Source organism: Mixophyes fleayi, chromosome 12 (assembly GCF_038048845.1).
Source record: "Mixophyes fleayi isolate aMixFle1 chromosome 12, aMixFle1.hap1, whole genome shotgun sequence".
NCBI lineage: Eukaryota > Metazoa > Chordata > Amphibia > Anura > Limnodynastidae > Mixophyes > Mixophyes fleayi.
This window is the reverse complement of record NC_134413.1, coordinates 14,785,565-14,806,638: the sequence shown is the minus strand read 5'-3', so window position 1 is coordinate 14,806,638 and position 21,074 is coordinate 14,785,565. Positions and strand designations below refer to the sequence as shown.

At 40.5% G+C, this 21,074-nt stretch overlaps 2 protein-coding genes across 2 annotated transcripts in view; one reads left to right on the top strand and one right to left on the bottom strand.

The window, feature by feature from the left end:
* PAPOLA (poly(A) polymerase alpha) overlaps positions 1-9,155 on the top strand; it is a 31,529-nt gene extending 22,374 nt beyond the window's left edge. Inside the window, exons 14-22 of the mRNA XM_075192276.1 lie at positions 672-791; positions 1,613-1,722; positions 1,835-1,956; positions 2,809-2,951; positions 3,075-3,172; positions 3,253-3,476; positions 3,773-3,835; positions 4,107-4,166; positions 7,283-9,155. Coding sequence (XP_075048377.1) covers positions 672-791; positions 1,613-1,722; positions 1,835-1,956; positions 2,809-2,951; positions 3,075-3,172; positions 3,253-3,476; positions 3,773-3,835; positions 4,107-4,166; positions 7,283-7,378 — 1,036 coding nt within the window. The 3' untranslated portion in view covers positions 7,379-9,155. The remainder of the gene's footprint in view (positions 1-671; positions 792-1,612; positions 1,723-1,834; positions 1,957-2,808; positions 2,952-3,074; positions 3,173-3,252; positions 3,477-3,772; positions 3,836-4,106; positions 4,167-7,282) is intronic.
* Positions 9,156-13,858: 4,703 nt separating this feature from the next.
* On the bottom strand, positions 13,859-16,985 carry RPS29 (ribosomal protein S29). The gene is made up of 3 exons (XM_075193170.1): positions 16,844-16,985; positions 15,509-15,608; positions 13,859-13,999 (listed from the first exon to the last, which is right to left on the bottom strand). The coding sequence occupies exons 1-3, from the start codon at positions 16,903-16,905 to the stop codon at positions 13,991-13,993; spliced, it is 171 nt and encodes a 56-aa protein (XP_075049271.1). The 5' UTR covers positions 16,906-16,985; the 3' UTR covers positions 13,859-13,990.
* Between the last annotated feature and the right edge of the window lie 4,089 nt (positions 16,986-21,074).

Below are 21,074 nucleotides of genomic sequence, written 5' to 3'. Positions count from 1 at the left end.
GGTATGCCTTTTATGGCAATTTGTAGCAAAAGACCAATTGCTTTATTTTAAGAGTTTTAGTTGTAGCCTAGATGAAAAATTTCCTTGCACCAGGGAGAAGCCATGAAACGGACAGCCACATGCTTTCTAAAATTGGTCTGGCAAAGTTCGAAGGTGCCATGCTTTAGGAACGGTTCTGTTCTCGGTCCTGAGACGTCAGCCGTGCTGCTAGTATTGTGAGGGTCTATCCTTCAGGAAACAACGCATCCCCGCTTAGCGTGCTCCTGTAGCCTCTGAGACTGGTTGTCTTCTGTTAATTAACTAACGGCTGTGTAAAGCCTAAGTGTAAAAAAAATAAAAATAATAATAATCCATCCCTTCTGCTCGGTTGGCCCTGGAGAGGTGCGGATAGATTAGGCAAGGAGTAAGCTAATGAATCTAACTAGCATGCAAACTTTCCCAACTTACATGCCATAGCTGCCCCTGCTGTCCCCATGCACTGTCAGTGCTGTAGACCAGTGAGAAGCATTGTGGTGGAACAGGCATCTATCTGTATGAAATATACTGAGCAGCTTGTAATTAACAAATAAGGAACCGGATTAAGAGTTGACAGGTCTTCACAGCATGCTCCTTTTGTAAAGAAACAAACAAAAAATGAAAATCCTGTATGTAACGGTGTTCCCATTTTACAGGGTGGGTTTGGTGGAGTCAAAGATCCGTATCCTTGTTGGAAGTCTGGAGAAGAATGAATTCATCACGCTGGCTCACGTGAACCCCCAATCATTCCCAGCCCCCGGAGAAAACCCAGAAAAGTAAGTCCACTGCCATTAATGTCTGTTTCAGAATAAACAGTATGTCCCACTAAGCCGGCAAATCTTCAGCTATGACAAGTTCAGGGCACGAGTGTAAACCAGTTAATGACCAGGGATGGCAGTACATCATGGGGTGTCTTTAAAAAAAGGCTTACATAGTCGTCTTTGCATATTATCAAAGTTTTACAAACTGGACATTGCCGCCTCTGTGGAGGGCACCTTTGGTGGACGCGTTCTTCAGCATTCCACCCCTTCCATTAAGGGTATTTTTGAGACATCTCTGCACCTGCTACCCTATAGCTGTGAAGCAGATACCTGAGTTTTTTTTGTCCTTGCCATTAAATCTTTTTGTCTGTGGCTGTAGGAGGGCGCAGACCAACTCATCCAGGGGTGCCTGGACTCTGCTCTTATTGGGTTAATTGTAAACTGAAGAGAAGAGTTCTCCATCAGTTCCGCACGTCCTCTATGGGTGCTACAAATCCCTTCGTCCAAGGCTGTAGGAGAACACAATCAGTTATAACATCAATGACATTATTTAACCATATTATAAAGCATGTGATTTGTACGGTTTGTGCAATTAACTGAAGGTCATGGGTTTTATATAGAACAAATAACAGCTTGATAGTTACACCGATTCCTTCTGTTTATTTCATCTTACTTTATACACAGTGGTGGCAGCTACCTTATTAGTGGGACCCATCTATTCCCCTCAACGTCCGAACAATACACTTTAAAAGTCTCCAATATCATCATGTATGAAAGACATAACTCTTTGAATCAACATGTGTACCAGGCAATTACTTGCTCCCTCTTTATTATAGGGAAGAATTTCGGACCATGTGGGTCATTGGACTGGTGTTTAAAAAGATGGAAAACTCAGAAAATCTCAGTGTTGATCTCACTTATGACATCCAGTCTTTCACAGACACTGGTAAGAGACCTTGGCCTACGCCATAGACGTGGCTGTGTATCTAGTGCACCTGCTGGCATATGTACATCTTGTCTTCAATGTGGTGAAATGACGACGTGTGACTTTTGTCTAGTTTACAGGCAGGCTATTAACAGCAAAATGTTTGAAATGGACATGAAAATTGCAGCAATGCATGTCAAAAAGAAGCAGCTCCACCAGCTCCTCCCCACACACGTGCTCCCCAAAAAGAAAAAGGTAAACGTTCCTCAAATATCCAGCGCCAGAGTCACTGCATTATCCCGGGTCTCGGGTTCTTGGCTTTACACTGTAACAAGGCTGTGTGTGGCTTTTTAAATAGCATTTTTGAGCAGAGCAGTGCTTGAGTCATTTCTTTTAAAGGTTTAAAATGTTTTCTTGAGATACAGAACTGTAAATGTGTTCTGTAAGTGGCTGTACAATAACGCATGGCTCTGCTAGTCGGCTCTGACTATCTGTGACCGAGTCTTGTTTGCTTCACCTTAATATCCATTATTTTGCTTATTGTTTTGAGGTTCATTTGACAGTCACTAGACGCTAAAATGGGCTAACAGATGACCCACTGTTTATATAAAGTAGATTTTATCCTCCCTTTTCCCATTTACACCAATAGATGATTGTTGTAGTTCTTTAGTTCATTGGCCCTCCCATTAAACTGTGACCCAGATACGACAACATTTACATTATTTTTCTTCATTATCTGTCGTAACTTGATTCTTTTCTACTTACTGGGGTAGTAACCTTGATGTGAATGCACCCCATCAATTCACTAGGAGCCATTTTTTTGAATGTGCTTCATCAGTTCATTAGGAACCATTTTGTGGATGCCCTTCCTCAGTCCACTCACTGGAAGCCATTTTGTGAATGCCCTTCATCAGTTCATTAGGAACCATTATGTGGATGCCCTTCATCAGTCCACTCACTGGAAGCCATTTTGTGATACTACATATTGACTCTGAATATGAGGACTTAGATACAGTAGCTGAACTCTGTGTTTGTACCTTCATTCCTATGGCAAAGCTTTACCAAATTGCAAGTATAAATAATTGTTTTCTTCTCCTTATATTCCAGCATTCAGTGGATGGCGTTAAACTGGTCTCTTTGCATGAAAGCAGCCTGGACCTGTCAATGGACAGTGACAATAGTATGTCTGTGCCTTCTCCCACCAATGCCACAAAAACCAGTCCATTGAATGCCTCTGGATTGTCTCAGGGGTAAGACACTTTTATATTTTTTTTTGTGCACAAAACAAAACGTTTTTCTAACCACTTGTTTGCTCTGTACATAAGCAATAAACTGTTCTACAAAGTATTTCTATCTATATCCTCCCTTTTTAGTAGGAACAGTCCTGGAGCAACAGTGAACTCTTCTGTGACCAACGTACCTTCTACTGAAGTCATTGTGCCACAGAGCAATTCTGCAGACACGTCTTGGGGTAGGTAAATGCATTTGAGCTCATGGACTCGGGGATCTATACTGACGCTTGTAATGTCTAAGTGAAGGATTTAATTGCAGGTAATTTGAACGAAAGCATTCCTGGTGATGGTACCGTGCCGCCAGCCGTTACGTCAACACCAAAGCCTGTGGTGTCCAGAGTTGTGACGGCAACCCGCTTGGTGAACCAAGTCCCCAAGCCATTTGCCGGCATAGCGGCAAAAATGCCCAGTCCAGTAGCGGGTGTAAAGCGGACTTCCTCACCAACAAAAGAGGAGAGCCCCAAGAAAACCAAAACTGAAGAGGTATTATTTATTCTAACTTTGTATGTATTCTACAGACCCCCAACCCCCCATCCCTGCTTGGTTTAGGATTGTCTTGTCTAAAGGTCTTTCTTGTGTCTGTGGGTGCAATTGTAATGTTGTCGTGGCTAGCCAGGCATCCTTACATAGGTTGTTAATGCTGTCTTCTCCTTCATCCATGGGGCACACTGGGTATATAGAGTGTGACAACCTAGAGTAAAAACAGTCCAATAAAATGGCCACATAAACATAATTCCTAGTAACCGAAACTGCATAAAGAATGATGTTCTTCTCTCTAGGATGACGTTGATGCCTGTACAGCGACAGACTCAGAGGAACCACAGGAAACGGAGACTGTAAAGGTGAGGCCAGGGGAGTGGCTCCAAGGAAATGGTACTGATACGGTTCTTTACCGACGACTTCTACTGTGGGGAACATAACAGAATTGTATTCCGATTTATTTCCATCCTCGAGCTGAAGTTAGGGAAGTTCAATGGGCTAAAATTGACTTCCTCCTCTGGATGTCACAAATCAAATGTTCTCCATTTAGAAGATGGTTGCCGCTTGAGTAACAGTATTACTATATATTTTTAAATTTATCTTGATGGAACTGACTTTCCTTCCTCATTGTAGGATCAAGACATTGACCTAAAATCTTCATCTCCTGTCCCTGGATCACTGCCATCGTCTCAGGTATTATTCAGTGTCTAATTTCTGCATGTTCTAATCTAACATTTAAACACTAGGCCGGAGATCATTCATCAAGCGTACTTTTGAAGGCTTTCACCCAAAACAGAATATAGTTTTGAGGGGTGTGCAGTAAGATGAGATGTTAATGAAAGTTTTGTCTTTGGTATGGCCTTCATTCATTCCCCCCAATGGTCCAGGAGGGCTATCTTCTCTCCTATGGCAGCTGTTATCGATGCCCATTTTATGTGACTTTCTCCTTCACGTGATTGGAATGGTTTTTGTGGGAGAGGCATGTTTGAAGCTATCGTAGAAAACATTAACTGTAAATACTGTTACATTGACATGTATGTAAAGGCTTCTGTAGGTTTCAAACATGGCTATTAATTGCTCGAACAGCGTTTATTAGTCACACCCAAGTGATTGTTTTATTTATAGCTCTGAATCAAACCCAAAAGATGAAAAACAACAAAAATAACTTAATATTTTAGCTGTTTTTCAACAAAAATAACTTAATATTTTAGCTGTTTTTCTGCTACTTTTCTCAGAAACAACGTAAAGTGCAATTATGCTCAAATTTTACTTACAAAATCAGAGGGGTCCTGTGATTGTTATATAACTGCCTATGTCCATCACAGGAAATGGGGGTTTCCTGCTAATCTATTTTACTGTTTTTAAGCTTAACTTCTCCCTAAATTTTGCCTAAATTGGTTTCTAGTAGATTTAGGTGATGTCAGAGGACACCGTTAAAGAATAATTCTACTCAAACTGAAAATCCACATTACAGATTCGTTCCCATGTAGCATGAACACGCTTTATAAACTCCTCCATCGTCTCATGTTGTGTAAGGAAACGCCGGTACTCCAGCAGTTGACACAGGAAGCAGCACATAGGATGTCCGTGGATCCTCTCGCTGTGGTGTCCCTATATGTAGTCTAGCTCCTTCTCCCAGCTCACTGCTCTTCGTTTAAACTTCAGACAACCCCTCTCTGCATATCGGAGTCTGAAGATTTTGGGTTAAGATTCCACCCAACATGAAAAATTGAGTTTTAGGTGGAAGGACAGTTTATACCCCATCTTACCTGTAGGGCTGGAGTACGTGAGGCTCTGTAGGTCCACTGACGACCTACTTGTGCTCTGTGCCGATTCGACAGGGGCACGTAGAGTCCTCGTGGGAGGGTTTTTGTTGGGTTTGGTTTTAAAAAAAAAAAAATCCTTTGTTTCCTTGTGATTAATGGAGTAGTTTACACAGTGTTTAATAATTGTAACAATTTGTGACTAAACCTGTGGTCAAAAGTAGTTATTGGAGACCTTTTTTTATTTCCCTAAGGTTTTACCAACATTATCTTGTCATGTCTGTTGCTGTAAGTTGTTGTCATTGCCTAATTTATTGTCCTTTGTAAACTCTTGTATTAACAGATTTAAAAAAAAAAAATAGAGAGATCTTGAGAATCATTCTTGAAATGGCCTTTACGTTTCCTGAAACAGATATGATATCCACATTATTTTGAGTGTTGGGGTACATCCACTCAGTTTCAGTTTAGTTTAGGATGACCATACCAGGGCTTTCTTTTGGCAACGCTGGCTTTACGAAACACACTGTATAGTCACCTTACTGGGGCTTATTCTTCTGAATTTCCAGTAGAGATCCAGGTACATTAATAGCTATACTATACATGTGACAGTAATATATATATATATATATATATATATATATATATATATATATATATATATATATATATATATATATATATATATATATATATATATATATATCTCACTCACACACACACTGACTCCTGGAAAGATCTGTCTAAATGGTGAGTTCATCACTTCAGTGTTAGAAAAGCATGTGTGTGAATTATTAACTTGTGTGCACAGAATAGCGCATCTAAACTGTAAGTTATGGATATTACAAGTCCTCTCCAGGATCCGTGACCTATATAAAATGTTTATGTGGGCTCTGAACTCTATAACACCTTGTAATATACAGTAGACTGTACATTATCTTGTATATATTACACAGCTGTTTACACAACAATTCACACTAATCATGTAAGATACCTCTGTCAACACTGTCAAATATTTTTCACTACAGAAGAAATGTTGGGACATTGCTTATCCATGCCAGAGTGACTAATATACACTTCATTTGCTCATACTGTCTTTGCATAGTACTTATAGCTTCTCTCCTTCATTTTCCTCACAATTTATCTCTGCTATTACAGTATATAAAAAAAACTATACACTATAATAAAATACACACAACATGACACCCATATTCAGCCCTTTATCCATTTCTTTGTGATAAAACTACTCGTGTTATAGTGAATAATGTACCCTTATTGTGAATAAAAGAATATTAGGAGCCACCTACGATTATCTTAACTTGGTTACAGTTGCAGAACTTTTCATTGACTTTGGGTATATTATTTTTCAGAAGAGTTGGTTGGGGGGGCCTTATGTAATACACAAATGACATATTTTTTTTATAAAATTCCCCATATTATGTGAGTACTGCTCATTTGTGTCACATGACTGAACGTTTTCCGTGATGAGATGTTAAGCATCTGAACTCCGACCACCTTATACAGCAACTTTTTTGTTCTTAATTGAGGAATTGCATTATAAGGAATATCATCTCCTACTGTAAAATAGGAAATATGATCGAACTTAGATTGACGTTCTCTGACCTGTATGAGGACTGAATCCTGCAAATATAAAGCTTCTAATACCCTTATTTTGCAATCAGGGACACATTATTCCCATTGTAAAGTTCTACTTGATCTGTGTTCCTAACCTTTGCTTTTAGTAAGTTCCTACTCATAGAAGATATTTGGTAAGCCTTACCAAGGTATGATTTTTAGTTTGTTTTTTTTTAAAAATATATATATATTTTTTATTTATTTTTTACTAGTTCTGAGAGCCCATCATTTGGTAAAGAAAGCATTTATTTAGTTCATTGTTACAGTATGCTTATGACACTGAATTCACAATTTGTTTATTTGGTTAATATATTCTACTTTTTATGGGGGGGGCGGGGGAGTGGTTCTGTGGGTTTTTTTTGTAAGACTCCTCTGTCCTTTTCTCACCCCTTCCGACATTTATTTTTTCTCCAGCGATCGTCCAGTACAGACCTGTCTGATATCCCTGCTCTACCTGCTAATCCTATCCCAGTTATCAAGAATTCTATAAAACTGAGACTGAACCGGTAAAAGTCCTACAAAGTTAGCACCTCAGGGTCCATTAACAATCCATCCGCCAGAGAAACTGTGGTCTCCTGGAATCTCCCGAGAAGAGCACGACAGTGTGGCGTGATTGACACAGAGTTTAGACTTATTTTATTGGGCTGTAAGCATCCTTTCTGGAAGTCCAGGTTAGTATGATGAAAATGAAGTACTATTAACGTGTTGCCATCGGTTCTATAATTATACTAAAGGACTCAAATTCTAAAGAAAACAAACGAGACTGATAACTGTATCTGTACTAAATGATAGTTCATGTGTCTTTTGCAAAATTGACAATACAACTGGTCTAAAAAATCTCTCAGCAGATGCACTTTTATGTTTGTTTCTTTTAACAGTAGTGAGGAACATGTAGACGGGTTTCTTTTAATTGTCCTTTTGGTTTCATTCGTGTGCTACAGTTTAACATGTTGGACCCCAACACTGGACGTATAATTTTGATGGGTTTACCGAAAAAATGAAAGTGAAATCTTGATGTTTTGTCTTATTGGGCTATTTTTTTTTATTATTTTTTTGTGCGAGCTCTGAAACTTCTACTTAGGCCAATTTTAAAGGGTCTTTTTATTTCTTTTGTTTATATTTATGGGGCATGAATATTGGTGACCATTCGAAGTACAATTTAGCTCTCTTAACAAGTTCTGCTACTAACATGACAGTTAACCTGTAACTGGGTTACACAAAGTACAGGGGAGATGTTGAAATGGTCAAACCACCCCTTCAAAAAAAAGAAAAAGGTGTAAATGTCTGTAATCACATGACCTATGATGGCCAATGAGATGTGATTTATATTTAGTCTCTAATTTGTTTAGAATGTGGGGTTCTTGGGAAGGGGTTTTTTTTTTGTTCAATGTTAAACCCATGCCTCAAATTGTGCTGGCTGAGCAAAGCTAGAGAACGATTGGCTAACAAATCTAGGCCCGACCACCTCACCCGTTGTTTTTTTTGTTTCAGAATTTAAGCTATTATCTGCCTTCTAAATTACATAGCTATAGGAAATATATCACAAACAGGGTGTCAGTAGTAATGGCATGGGTAGAGAAAACAATGAGAATATTAGTTTGAACCCAAGATGAAGTTTTTGGTTGGTCGAGGTGGTAGATGCCTGGCGTCCAGTCCGCTGGCAACATAGTGCCGGTTACTTTTTTCCTTCAACTCGGCATGTACATTTTCTGTGTTGGGTTTCTGGGGGTAACCATTTGAAACGACTCTACTTTAACGGTCCTAAACGTTTTCTGAGTCTGACTTGGGTGTGTTTTATTTTTCTTTAAGTGTAATATTCCCAGCTGACCATTACCCCCCTAGGCTCATAAATGTTTTTACCTTTAATCTTCATTTTCTCATTTTAAACACGCAAATTGAACCATGCAAGGCCTATGTGTATTCCGCGTGGTTACACCGGTCACCAGATTGGTATAGTCATTCACACACCAAGATATTTCTTTTCCATTTAATTATGGTCTTCTAGTTCATAGCAACTAAACAGTTTGGGGTATTTTTTTTTTCCCCCCAAGACGAAGTTGGCTGTTTTCTTTGCCCACCCACTGTGTTGTAACTTTTAACTCGTTTCCACAACCTGAGGATCAGACTGTTGCCTCCGCATGATGTATGTATTTGTCTTATGACTGGAGTTTGCTTTGTTTTATAGTACCCGTACTCCTTGTATTTTTCAAAAGCTATTTTGTAAACAGATGATGTATTTCTCCATTGAAAAAAAAACAAAAAAAACAATAAAAACCGCACAACCCCATCAAGCGTTTTCTTATGGAATGTTGTCTCTTTATTGTCTACTGAAAACAGACATGGTGTCTGCAGAGTGGAGGCAGCCGGTTTGTGAGCGGATTTCAGGATAAATGCTGCCAGTCAATTCATTTGGAACTGTGGACATCACTAGTGCATGAAACAGCTGCCTCCAATGTGTGCATGCAGTGGGTTCACTTACAGGGATTCTCCACACTTGTTTCATTTGTTTTTACATATTATTTTTATTTTAATGCATGGTGGAAACAAATGCAAAACCATGAAGATTATTACCATGCAAATTTGGGTAAAAATCTGTATGGTAGAAACAAGAGTATCTGCACCAAACATGCAGTGAGAAACGGGACTCCTGTTTGATATGGGTTTCATGTGGGCAGACTGGATACAATCCAGAGGAACATCTTCAGTATGGAATTGAATCATTAAAGTGATTGGCTGAACACTGGGTGATGGGAATTAACTTTGGTTGTATGCTGAGGGCTGTCACACATGAGGCTTCCTAAGGATTTCCCCCAGCTTATACTATGAAACAACAAACAGGACCCTTCCTTACCTGGCACCAGTTGGTGGTGTCCTAAAAATTTGGTTACCAAAGATAGATTTAAGCCAGTGACCACTTCATTTCCACCTGGGTTCTGGCAGTCATTAATGGATTCTGCACATTTCATAAGAGGTGTCTGTATACCTTTCACATACATTCTAATGTCTTTATAACCTAAGGATTGTGAGTACACTAAACAAAGGTATAACAGTGCAATGATCATCATTAGTATCATTTAGTTATAAGTATGATATAGGCAGTGCTGAACATTTAGGGGGTCACAACATAAACAGATGACATGAAACAGAAGGTAAAGATGGCCCTGTTCTAATGAGCTTACAGTCTAAGGGGCATATTCAATTCCGATCCCGATTTGCGGGATCGCGCCGGAACGGTCGCGAACTTAATCCGCGGTACCGTGGATTTTCGTTCGCAGCCCATGTATTACCGGCAGTAGTGCACATTTTCCGCGGTAACGCGCGTTACATCGGATCGGAATTGAATATGCCCCTAATAGTTCAAAGTGCAGCCATCAGGAAATATTACATGAATTGGGGGGGGGGTTTGACACAGGACTTCAGGAGAACAGAATAAGGTAAGATTCTTGTCATCATTTTTGTTAAAGGACAATGCTTTTCAAAATCTCACTATACACAAAGGTAACCCCCTCCCTTTTTTTAGCAATGGGGTCACTGACCTTTGAACATCCTCCTGTGTGCTAGTGGGATCCATGATTATATCTGTCTCATGCTATAAAGAGTGTCTGCCCCACCGTCTTTAATCCTCCTGGTGCGGGAAAACTCAAATGTCAGCCGCTTATTCAGGCTGCGGACATAGGGCTCTGCTTGTAACTTAAGAATTGGGCCTGATCATAGACCCTCAATAGCGCAGGGAAGGGCGGAGGGAGCAGTAAAGGGTAGACAAAGGGTCAGTACAGTACATTTCTCACTTTTGGTTTGCCCGTGTTGGTCACTGCAGACGCACTGTTTCTACACTAGTTACTTGGTTTCACTTGACAGCTATATAAAACTATCGGATTGATGTCACTTTGATTATGATCAGGCATCCGTTGTTTTCACACACGACGATGGTCCTGAAAAGCAGAAGGAAAACATTTTTTTTTTATTTAATGAGAGAGAGGGGTGCAAGTGCCAATGACATTTCAGTGTATAAATAAGAAAAAAATCCTGTTGTGCTCATTATTAGTAATACGTGAATGGTGGCCAGTTGATTATAACAATTGTATTGACAGCGGTGCACGTTTCTCTAATCATTAAGGTATTTCTGGGGCTCAGAATGCCACTAATGTAGCGCCACCAATTATGCAGCGATGTAGAGATATTTATCATTCCCTGTCCCATTGAAGCTTAGTCTAAATTCCCTAATGGTGTCACAGCCAGGTAACCAATCTGTCTGCTTTTGTAGTGTGTAAGGAATTCGATGCAGACACCGAAAGGTTGTTTAAACTTCACATAGGGGGCGTTGGTCAGGAATCCAAATCATGACCCCAGTGCTGTGAGAAGGAAGTGCTATTAGAAGAAATGTCTGAGCTTGTTATGTGTACACCTGTATGTAATGTGACTGTACGCAATACATTACAGTGGGAAATTAGAGTGGTTATATTGTGACTTAAGATGGTTCCTTTATTGGTATGATGGGAGCTTCTGTCAAGGTGGTTAGTATGATTTCCCAAATGGATCCATTGTTGCTGAATACCATGGCATTGATGAAATTTACCAATGAGAGACTGCTGTCATGTCTAGGATATATGATGTCTTTATTGCAATTACTGCACCTGCATTCATGTGAACTAGAGGCAATAAAACCATACAGTATATGCACTTCATATGGGGATTTATATAACCAAGCTTGAGACCATCTACAAATCTAGGATCCACAATTATCTTATAAAGAACCAGAGACAGTACATCTATGGACATTGCTAAAAAACTACTAATAGGCAGTAATTATTTAGCTGGTTTATCAAACTACCTGAGCCATTTGTACAGCCCTAAATTTGATATTTATTGTTTGATCCTGAAACCTGTTTCCTTTGAAGGGTTTGTTCTACCTTCAGGTTAATATAGTTCCTTATTATCTACCCATCTGTATCCTTAACTCTGTCATTGGTGTACAACTGGCAGGCTGTGACTTCCTGCTCTCCGCTGGCAGTAGCTATAGGTTTTCCTCTCTCCCAATTTTAGGATTTTTGGGGGGAGCGGGACTGTAAAAGCATTGCTGGTTGTAGTTAATTTGCATTAGATGATTAGGCCCTCTTGTCGCACCAACTGATGAGTTAACTCTGGAGCAGTATTATCCGGATGAGGGCAGAAGCTCTATTGAGAGGAGACAATGGCAACAGGCCAGGTAAAGGCCTATTGTTCTAGCTGTACAATACTCAGGACACTACTTTTGGTGGTACATCAATAGGCACAAGCACTGCCATTAATAGGCACTAGTACTACATAGACCGTATCAGAAGCAACATTATGCGCCAAAACAGTTGACATTACTGAACAATACTACTTGTTACCAGTGTTACAGATGGCTGCTAGTGGTGGTACAAGATGGTTATTTACTTTTATCTACACTAGAAATGTTACATTGTAATCAGATGTGAATACTGTGCACCTCACTGTTAGGCTGCTTGTGGTCAGATAATGAACCTGCAGAACAGACTAGTGGAGGTCTTCTCCTATAGCAGACACCTTTCCCGCAGAGCTAGACGCGCTCACAGGTACTCGGATGCCCCCAGGACTTAACGCCAAGTAGTGTAGGTTCATTATACTAACCGCAGTACAGATGGTAATGGATGGTCAGATGAAAGCCAAGGTCAGGGGTCACTTGCAGAGTAGAATAGTCAAAAAACACACCAAGGGTCAGGGTCACCAACAGATCAGCAGAATCCAAGGTACAGACCAAAAGGTGAGGGTCACAGGCAATGTCCAGTAAACAGGGAGAAAGTCACAACAGAAATGCAGCAGTATATCAGAGCAGGTCAGCACAAGTACTAAACTAGGACGTTATAACCGGCAGGGAGCCCTCCCTGCCTTAAATAGTGCCAGAGACCAATCAGGAGTAGGACCTTAATTAGTTTAATCAGCCCACAGAATGTACACTTGTTGCAGCGCATGTGCCCGGCTGCTCTGTAATGCCGGGGCAATCTGTTTAGAGGTTTTGGAGTCCGACCATTGCGGTCGGGGCCGAAAAACAGGAAGTGACGCTCCGGTCATCATGGAGACTACGAGGACATCGGAACAGTGGGGGAGGTGAGTCGCGGCGGAGCCCGTGGCCGCCGCGGCTCCTGACACTCAGATGATTAATGCAAGTTTTGAATACACTTGGTGTTTAGCACAGGTATAGTAGAGCACAGCCATCTATTTATATAGTGCCATTAATGCTGCAGCGCTGCACAGAGTCCCTGCCCCATTGGAGCTTACAGTCTAAATCCCTAACACACACACAGACGGAGAGATACTAGGGTCAATTTGTTAGCAGCCATATAACCTACCAGTATGTTTTTGGAGTCTGGGAGGTAACCCACACAAACATGGGGAAAACATACAAACTCCAGTGAGAGCCATGGTCGGGAATCGAACTCATGACCCCAGTGCTGAGACAGAAGTGCTAACCACTGAGCCACCATGCTGTCCAGCCCTTTTAATCTTATTTGGTCTCTCTCCCCAATGATTCAGAACATCAGTATGATCACAGTAGAACCATATAATGTATGCAACCGGTCAGTCCAAGCCCGACTAGTAAAATATCACCAGCCCTCTGTATGTTAGCCTGTTGGTCTTCATTACTAATTTGGACAGAGCTATATTTACCTTGTTTTGTACACAATTTGTATCCTAATCCCATCAAATGAACAGTGCTGCTTAACAGTCGTGCTTTATAAATAATCTGGAGGAACAGTTTAGGGCAAGAAGATGACTATTTTCACCAATAGCCTAGTTGCATACATTGTATTTAATTACAATAAGCAAGCATTGTACACTTTAGTGTGGGCTGTAGGTACAAATTACTAAACCCATTATGGATCCCAGTCAGTGTTCTTCTGAATATCTTGCCCCAATTCCTATTTTAGGATTACGTATGAATATTCATGATATATTTAGAATTACAATAAAAAGAGGACAAACAAGCTGTGAAGACTGCACCAATTTTATTTGTTTATGTACAAATCAGGGTGATGTCAGAAATCTTCCATTGGTGCCGATGTGAAGATGGTGGAATGTCTGTGGTAGATTTCTGGCCATGGATCTTGTACAAACCGCTGTTTAATCCAGCTACAAAACAAAGAATAGGCGTTGTCAAGAGGACACTACATACAAATAAAGTTCTATTCTACACATAATACATAGTTATACTACTTTTTAAAGAAATTACATTACCTAGTTATAAGGAGGGGTTTCTAATAATTTCTATATTAGTTCAGTTATACACACTTGATTTACACCAGTGTATAAGTCACAGGTGTTAATGAGCACCAAATAGGGCAACCCTGTCTATGTGGAATTCAGGCTAATACTAGCCAGTGCTCTGGGCACCCAGGGGTAGGACAGACTTAAACCATTGCAATGTAAGTGTTGTTTAGAGGATAAGTTCCTGCTATGGATTTGCATATAGTCTCTAGGTTGGCGAATAGCCTCATAAGCTTGCAGCTAAAATCTAACCAATTCTAGTATTTATTCAATACAATGCTCTGTAATTTGTGTATATTTTCACCATGGCTTTCCTGTTCATTGTAGAGACTCATTTCAGCAATTCACAAAGTTACACACATTCTTTTTGAACAGGAATTGCAGCAGTCAAATAATCTGTCTTTCAACAAAAATTGCATAAACAGCACCGAACCAAGAAATACACTAAGCCAGCCTATTAACTGGATCCTCAGTTCTACAGTTTGCACTTTACCATAAGCAATTAAGAGCAGACCAAAAAAAACAAACATTGTAAATCACTTAACCAGTTACCACGAATAGAAGTTTATTTTAAATTATATTATAACAGCTAAGGTGGCAATGACAGGTATTACAATAGTACAAGTACTGCCAAGATGCTTGATAAAAAAAACATCCCTATGCAAAGGCGGAGAAGCCTTTAACAGCAAATCTTAAAGACAAGCTAAGATTCTATGGGGAGGGGGTTCAATTCCCACGTTCCTTTGAACAACGGAGGCCGCCCACTATTACCATTACTACGATAGTAGATGTGCATTACCGTTACTATGGTCATTTCAACACTGATTTTTCCTGTCAGCTCTGTGAGCCGCAAGCAAAAATATGCGTTAAAAGTACCATAGTAACAGTAATTGAGTGTGGCCTGCGTTCAGGGAATTGAATTCTCCCCTATATATTTAACACTTCTGTATTCCCAACTTTCAGAACCCTGCAATTCACTAAGTGTCACAGAGCTGAGAACAGGGAGTGCTTCTAATTTAAACAATTTTTTTTCTCAACCGACAAGACAGCAGTGACCAGACCCAACAACACCATCTGGTGTTACCAGCGCAGGAGAGTTCTCCCCCAACTTAACCTGTACCTAGTGTGCTAAACATGTCCAAATACCGAGTGATGAACACAAGCAGCAGAGTATTTCATATTTGATTATTCTGCATCAGCCAATAAAGCCTTTAACGGTCTTGAATATGACAGCAGATAAATTATGCTAAACAGTAAAGCTGAAGACTGGCACAAGTCAAACTGATAGAGATAATCCTATGGGATGTTATTGGTTTTGTGCTGAATCCCATGTACATTACCCACAGAAAGCGCAACAGGACCACAATAACATACCTTAACAAAGCCAATGTCCTTGGCATACTGCCTAAAGCATTGTCTGCACATGTTTAGGCCATATTTGCGGATCAATCCATGTCTGTTAGAGCATACACGGCTGTAAAGGGAGAAAAAAAATAATCTGATTAATGAAATTGATGTGCAACAGCCAAGCAACAAACTTGCTAAGCATCCTCAGGAAAAAGATACAATACTTCTACATTGCATTTCAAATTTTCCAGTTTTTTCATTTGAAAAATCGAGAGTTTAAAGTCACATAACTTGTGTTGACAAAAATATGGTATGCATTAAAAGATGGAAAGTTACAAACCATCATAATCATTTATCTGGTGACTATTGGAAAAAGTTTGAATGCAGAATGCACCACTACCTATAATGCAGACAACAGGTCATGCCTATTTTGAATTAAAACCATTGATATGTCACCCTCCTTACCAGGGATCAAATACTTTAAAGTCTGCAGACACAAACTATTTATCGTGACTATATTGCAATAGGTAGACAGAACACAATGTATATATTGTTAACAGTGAATAGTCAAAATCATTATTTATTGGAAACAATTAAATGACCTTAAGATGAAAATTTGTGCATTTTATGCAATTACCAGAAAGTAGAGAATCATTTGTATATAATGGAAATAAGCTGTGAGATGACAGGTTAGTTTAGAGCAGTGTTCCCAAACTGTGCGCCTAGGCTCCCTGGGGTGCCTCGGTGATCTCACAGGGGTGCCCCGGATAGGGCCAGTGATAAGCAAGACAGGGGACTACTTGGCAATTATTTTGGCTTAGGGGTGCCTTGAAAAAAATTGTGGAGACTATAAGGGTGCCTCAAACTGAAAAAGTTTGGGATCCACTGGTTTAGAGTAAATGTAACCATAGTTTTTTGGGGTTGTTTTTCTGTTTTGTTTTTTACACCGATTAAGCTATATGTAGATTATAAATATTTCCAGTATACAGAGGACACCCCAGGGTGCAACACCAAGCGCCCCCCCCCATACAATACCATTAAAAATTATATATTAGACACACACTATAGCCGGTGTGTGACGTCACAGGGGGAGTGGTCTTGTGTATAACGGGGTACAGTCCGGTCACTATAGGGGGGTCAGGCACAGGTGACGGAGAACCATTCTACGCTGGGAGGATTACAGCTAGAAGTCCGCTCCACCCAACCACCGCCATCATCCGGGTCTCTCATCCGCCATGATGCTCCCCATGCGGCCTATCCCCACACGCTGCACCCTCAGCCCCCCTCCTCCATCCACCCCGCTCTCCCAGGTCCCTTCTCCCCCACCCCCCGGCTGAGAGCCCAGAGCCGGCAGACACGCACCAGGAGCGGGATCCCTGGCCGAACTTTCTGGGGTGGCTCCAGTACAACTGCTGGTGACCCATCTTCTCCGACTCTCTGCTCGTGAAAAGGAAGAGGCGGAGCCGCGCAGGCGCTATTCAAACCCGGCCGAGGCCTCCCAGCATGCAACGCGCATCCTCGCTTGCCAGTACATCCCACAATGCATCGCGAGCATCCAGACACAATGGAGAGATGGCGTCGGGTTTTTTTTCTATTCAACAACTTTATTGCAAAGATTTACAGACAACGTACAACATCAGGCAGTGTTGTCAGGAGAGACAAAATGCAGATACACCGACCATGTGTCCTGAATAGGGCAACAGGTACCTCACACAAAATATTTAACTCAAAGTACTTATGATGCCATAATTTAAAATCCTATTTTCCCCAACTTAAAGGGTTTGCTCACAGGTTAATAGTAATCCAGTAGGAACAAGAATTCCCACTACAGCTTTAATTTTTGAACTTATAAAGATTCATCCACTTACATTTTCATCCCACTGCTTATAAACGTCCACTTCGACCACTTTATATAAAGATAATTGTTTTGTATAGCGCCACCTCATTATATAGCGCTGTACAGAGAATAATTTACTCACATCAGTCCCTGCCCCCATTGGAGCTTTACAGTCTAAATCAGAGCCGTAACTTAAAGTTTTCGAGAAACAAAAATGCCCCGCCCCAGCCCTGAATTTTAGCCAAATGAACCTAAAACAATCAGAAACTGCGCCCCCCTTCAGCATTGCACCCTGGGTGGGCGCCCCTATCACACAGCCCTAGTTACGGCCCTGGTCTAAATCATACTTGCCAACTCTCCCGGAATATCCAGGAGACTCCTGAAATTCCAGGTCAGGGGCGGATCTAGAAAAATGCTGTACCCGGGGCGATTTAGGGGGGGGGGATTTAGGCCCCGCCCCTTTCTAACATCTTAGGCTGCCGACGGCTGCACACTATGTGCAGCTCCGTCCAGCCGTGACAGGCAGGGACAGTGTGCTGCCCGGCTGCTCTGAGCAGCCGGGCAGCACACTGTCCCTGCCTGTCACGGCTGGACGGACCTGCACATACTGTGCAGCTGTCGGCAGCAAGTGTCTGCTAGGGGGGGGCGATCGCCCCGATCGCCCCCCCCCCCCCTGGATCCGCCAATGTTCCGGGTAGATCTCCTGGGAGAGGAGGCCATCCCCCAGCAATATTTTGGCCCCACCCCCTCTGTAAAACGCCATGTAATCGTCTTTACATCATGGGTGTGTCGAATCTAAATCAAATTGTTCACCTGTAAGCGTCAAGTTTATCAGTTTATGAGCTCATCAGCCGGAGAGAATAAAAGGGACTGTAAGTTCTGAGTGTACAATTAGCTCCGATTTATTAGTTACAAGTACATATCTTTATAGCACAAATCATGTATTACAGAAAACTACATATAGCGGAACCCCAAAAAGGAGAATCAAGCACTGGCCTTGAACCTAGTATGTCTTTGGACTGTGAGAAGAAACAAAGGTCCTATCTGTGTGGAACAAAACTTCCACACAGATAGGAACTGACTTGAATCAAACATATTGCATTTAAAGATACTGGGCCTGATTCATCTGCCAACGAAAGTCCATTTGCGCGACGTATTTTGTGTGAATTCGCTCTGCACATGCATTACAATGGGACGTACACAATTCCATGTAACTCATGTCCGAACACAATTGACACAACTGCCTACGACTTCAAGTGCGGAATGGGGGTGAGAAGGGGGAATGTAGGCCATTTGTAACAATGTTCCTTTCCTTTTATGACAATATTCATAATTAAGACCAGCAAAAGCCTTCTTTTCAGTACCAGCATTCTAGCTTAGAGAGAACAGTTGATTTTTTATAATTTTTTTGTGGTTATTGTTTATTAGGATATTTAATTGTTGTCCAATGAGTTTCAGACACCAATTAGTGGGCAGATGTGACTTTCTTAGTTACGATTTTAATTGTAACTCAACAATTGTGCAATATGTATCAGAGGATGAATAATGCCCACCCATTAGAACAATGTATGTGAAATACTCATATTACAATTACACAAAATCTAATCAAAGTAAAATCAGAGAAGGAATAACAGAGTAACATAGTGTTATGGGAAATTACAGTTTATACAACTGTGTTAGGTATATTGACATCATTTTAATTACACAATATCCATTATGTTTCATAGGGGCCTATTTACTGAGCCATAAACCATGCAGAAACATTTTTTTCAGCATGGTTTAGGCATTGTAATGTAATACATCTATCTAACAAAAGTCTAACTCAGGAGATATTATAGATTGGCTAAGTATCATATTAAACTGGAGTCCCCAAAATTTTCAATGGGGAATGCAGTCTGGGCCAAATTAATAAGCTCCAAAAAGCATAGTTTTTCGGAGCTTGACCCCGTTCTGCCCTATGGGGAGAGCGTCGCAGGAGTAGGATCTTCGGATCTCTCTCCGCAGCATTCCTGCTTTCCCCTCCGCTAAGTAATGAAAATGGCCCTTCACAAGAGTGACCTAAGGTCGCAAATGTGCAATACAGACTTTGGGCTAGATTTACTAAGCTGCGGGTTTGAAAAAGTGGGGATGTTGCCTATAGCAACCAATCAGATTGTAGCTGTCATTTTGTAGAGTGCACTAAATAAATCAGCTAGAATCTGATTGGTTGCTATAGGCAACATCCCCACTTTTTCAAACCCGCAGTTTAGTAAATCTAGCCCTTTGTGTCAGAACCCAGGGTTGTTAGTGAAGGAAAGGCATCGCCGTGTTGTATCATCATTTATAATGATACGTAACAGTAGAGAAATGCAGCCATTAGTAAATTGGCTCCTTAATCCAAATATTCTCTCATAATAAGTACAATTCATTCAAAATGTAATTATATTATTCTAATATATATTTATATATATATATATATATATATATATATATATATAAATTTATTCTAATACTTCCAGCATACTGCGCATCTCTATACAATTGGAACAAACGCAATAACAAAACAAGACTGGACATTAAGAAAAAGAGAAAGTGGCAAGAGGGCCTGGTATACAAGTTTACAATCTATAAAAATAGAAGTTTTGATACACGAGGATGAGGGGCTGATGCTGATTTGGCTACAAATGTGTCCACAAAAACCTATATCAATAATTTGTATGTTTATTATTTAATGTATTGTTTAATTACAGCCATAGTTAAATGCAAAAAAGCTGTCACACTGATTAGGAGATTCATTGCCAGCTGAGAAAACGAACAGGAGCCTTTACTTGCAGCTCCTAGTTGCTCCTGTTTACAGAGTAGTTTGGAGAAGTTCTGGTTTATCATACCGCCCTATAACAGCCCACATCAAGCTATTGTCAGCCATATTTGCATCTCCGTGTGGGTCTGCTCCTGTTCAGTTATACAAATGCGCAGAAACATGAGCCTATATTAGACCCCACCTTCCCTCCCCTGTCCCCTCTTAATAGCACAAACTTCTAACTTAAATATATATAACTGTAATTAAAAATTAGCAATATATATATAAAAGTTCTAAAAAGAGTACAAGTACAGATAGTTATAAATAAATATATATTAATACTGCTTAAAATAATAAAACCCTGCATTTTGCACAATACAACTATATGATCTATTTTTTTCTTTTTTAAAAACTACTATATATAGGCAGGGAGGGCCGGGCTGGTAACGTATGAGGTAAGATGCTGTGAAATGTGATTTTGCTAAGCTGACGCCATCTTGTTGCCTTATAGCCATTTTGTTCTCTTATAGCTTAAAGACAGATTAGATACAGCTAGTTTGTAGGAGTATTTCATTGTTTGCAAGAAACTATACCCATTACCTTGACTATGGCAGAACAGGAGATAAACCAACTCCCCCCTGGGGAGTATTCCTGTGTGAAAATGTGAGAATGTAGCAAGATCTGTGTAGAGGCAGCATGAGTGGTTAAAACCTTTCGGGGTGTTGTTCTCTGTAATACATGATTCTTTGCTATATAGCTATGGACTTGTAACTAATAAAGTAGAGCTAATTGTACACACAGAACTTGCTGTGTATTTAATTCTCTCCAGGTGATGAGCTCATAAACTGACACTTACAGGTGAACAATCTGATTTAGATTCGACAATGCTCACAAGAGGTTCTCTAACTCAACTTATATAGGCAACAATTGTGCCTGATTTTGACACCCAGCTCACTCTGCCTCCGGCATCCCAATCA

Bases quoted from the DNA above. Each gene is read 5' to 3' on its own strand.
- RPS29 (XM_075193170.1), bottom strand. From the start codon at position 16,905: ATGGGTCACCAGCAGTTGTACTGGAGCCACCCCAGAAAGTTCGGCCAG. The intron at 15,609-16,843 runs GTGCGTGTCTGC...CTCCCTTTACAG, and splicing joins GGCCAGGGATCCCGCTCCTG to CCGTGTATGCTCTAACAGAC.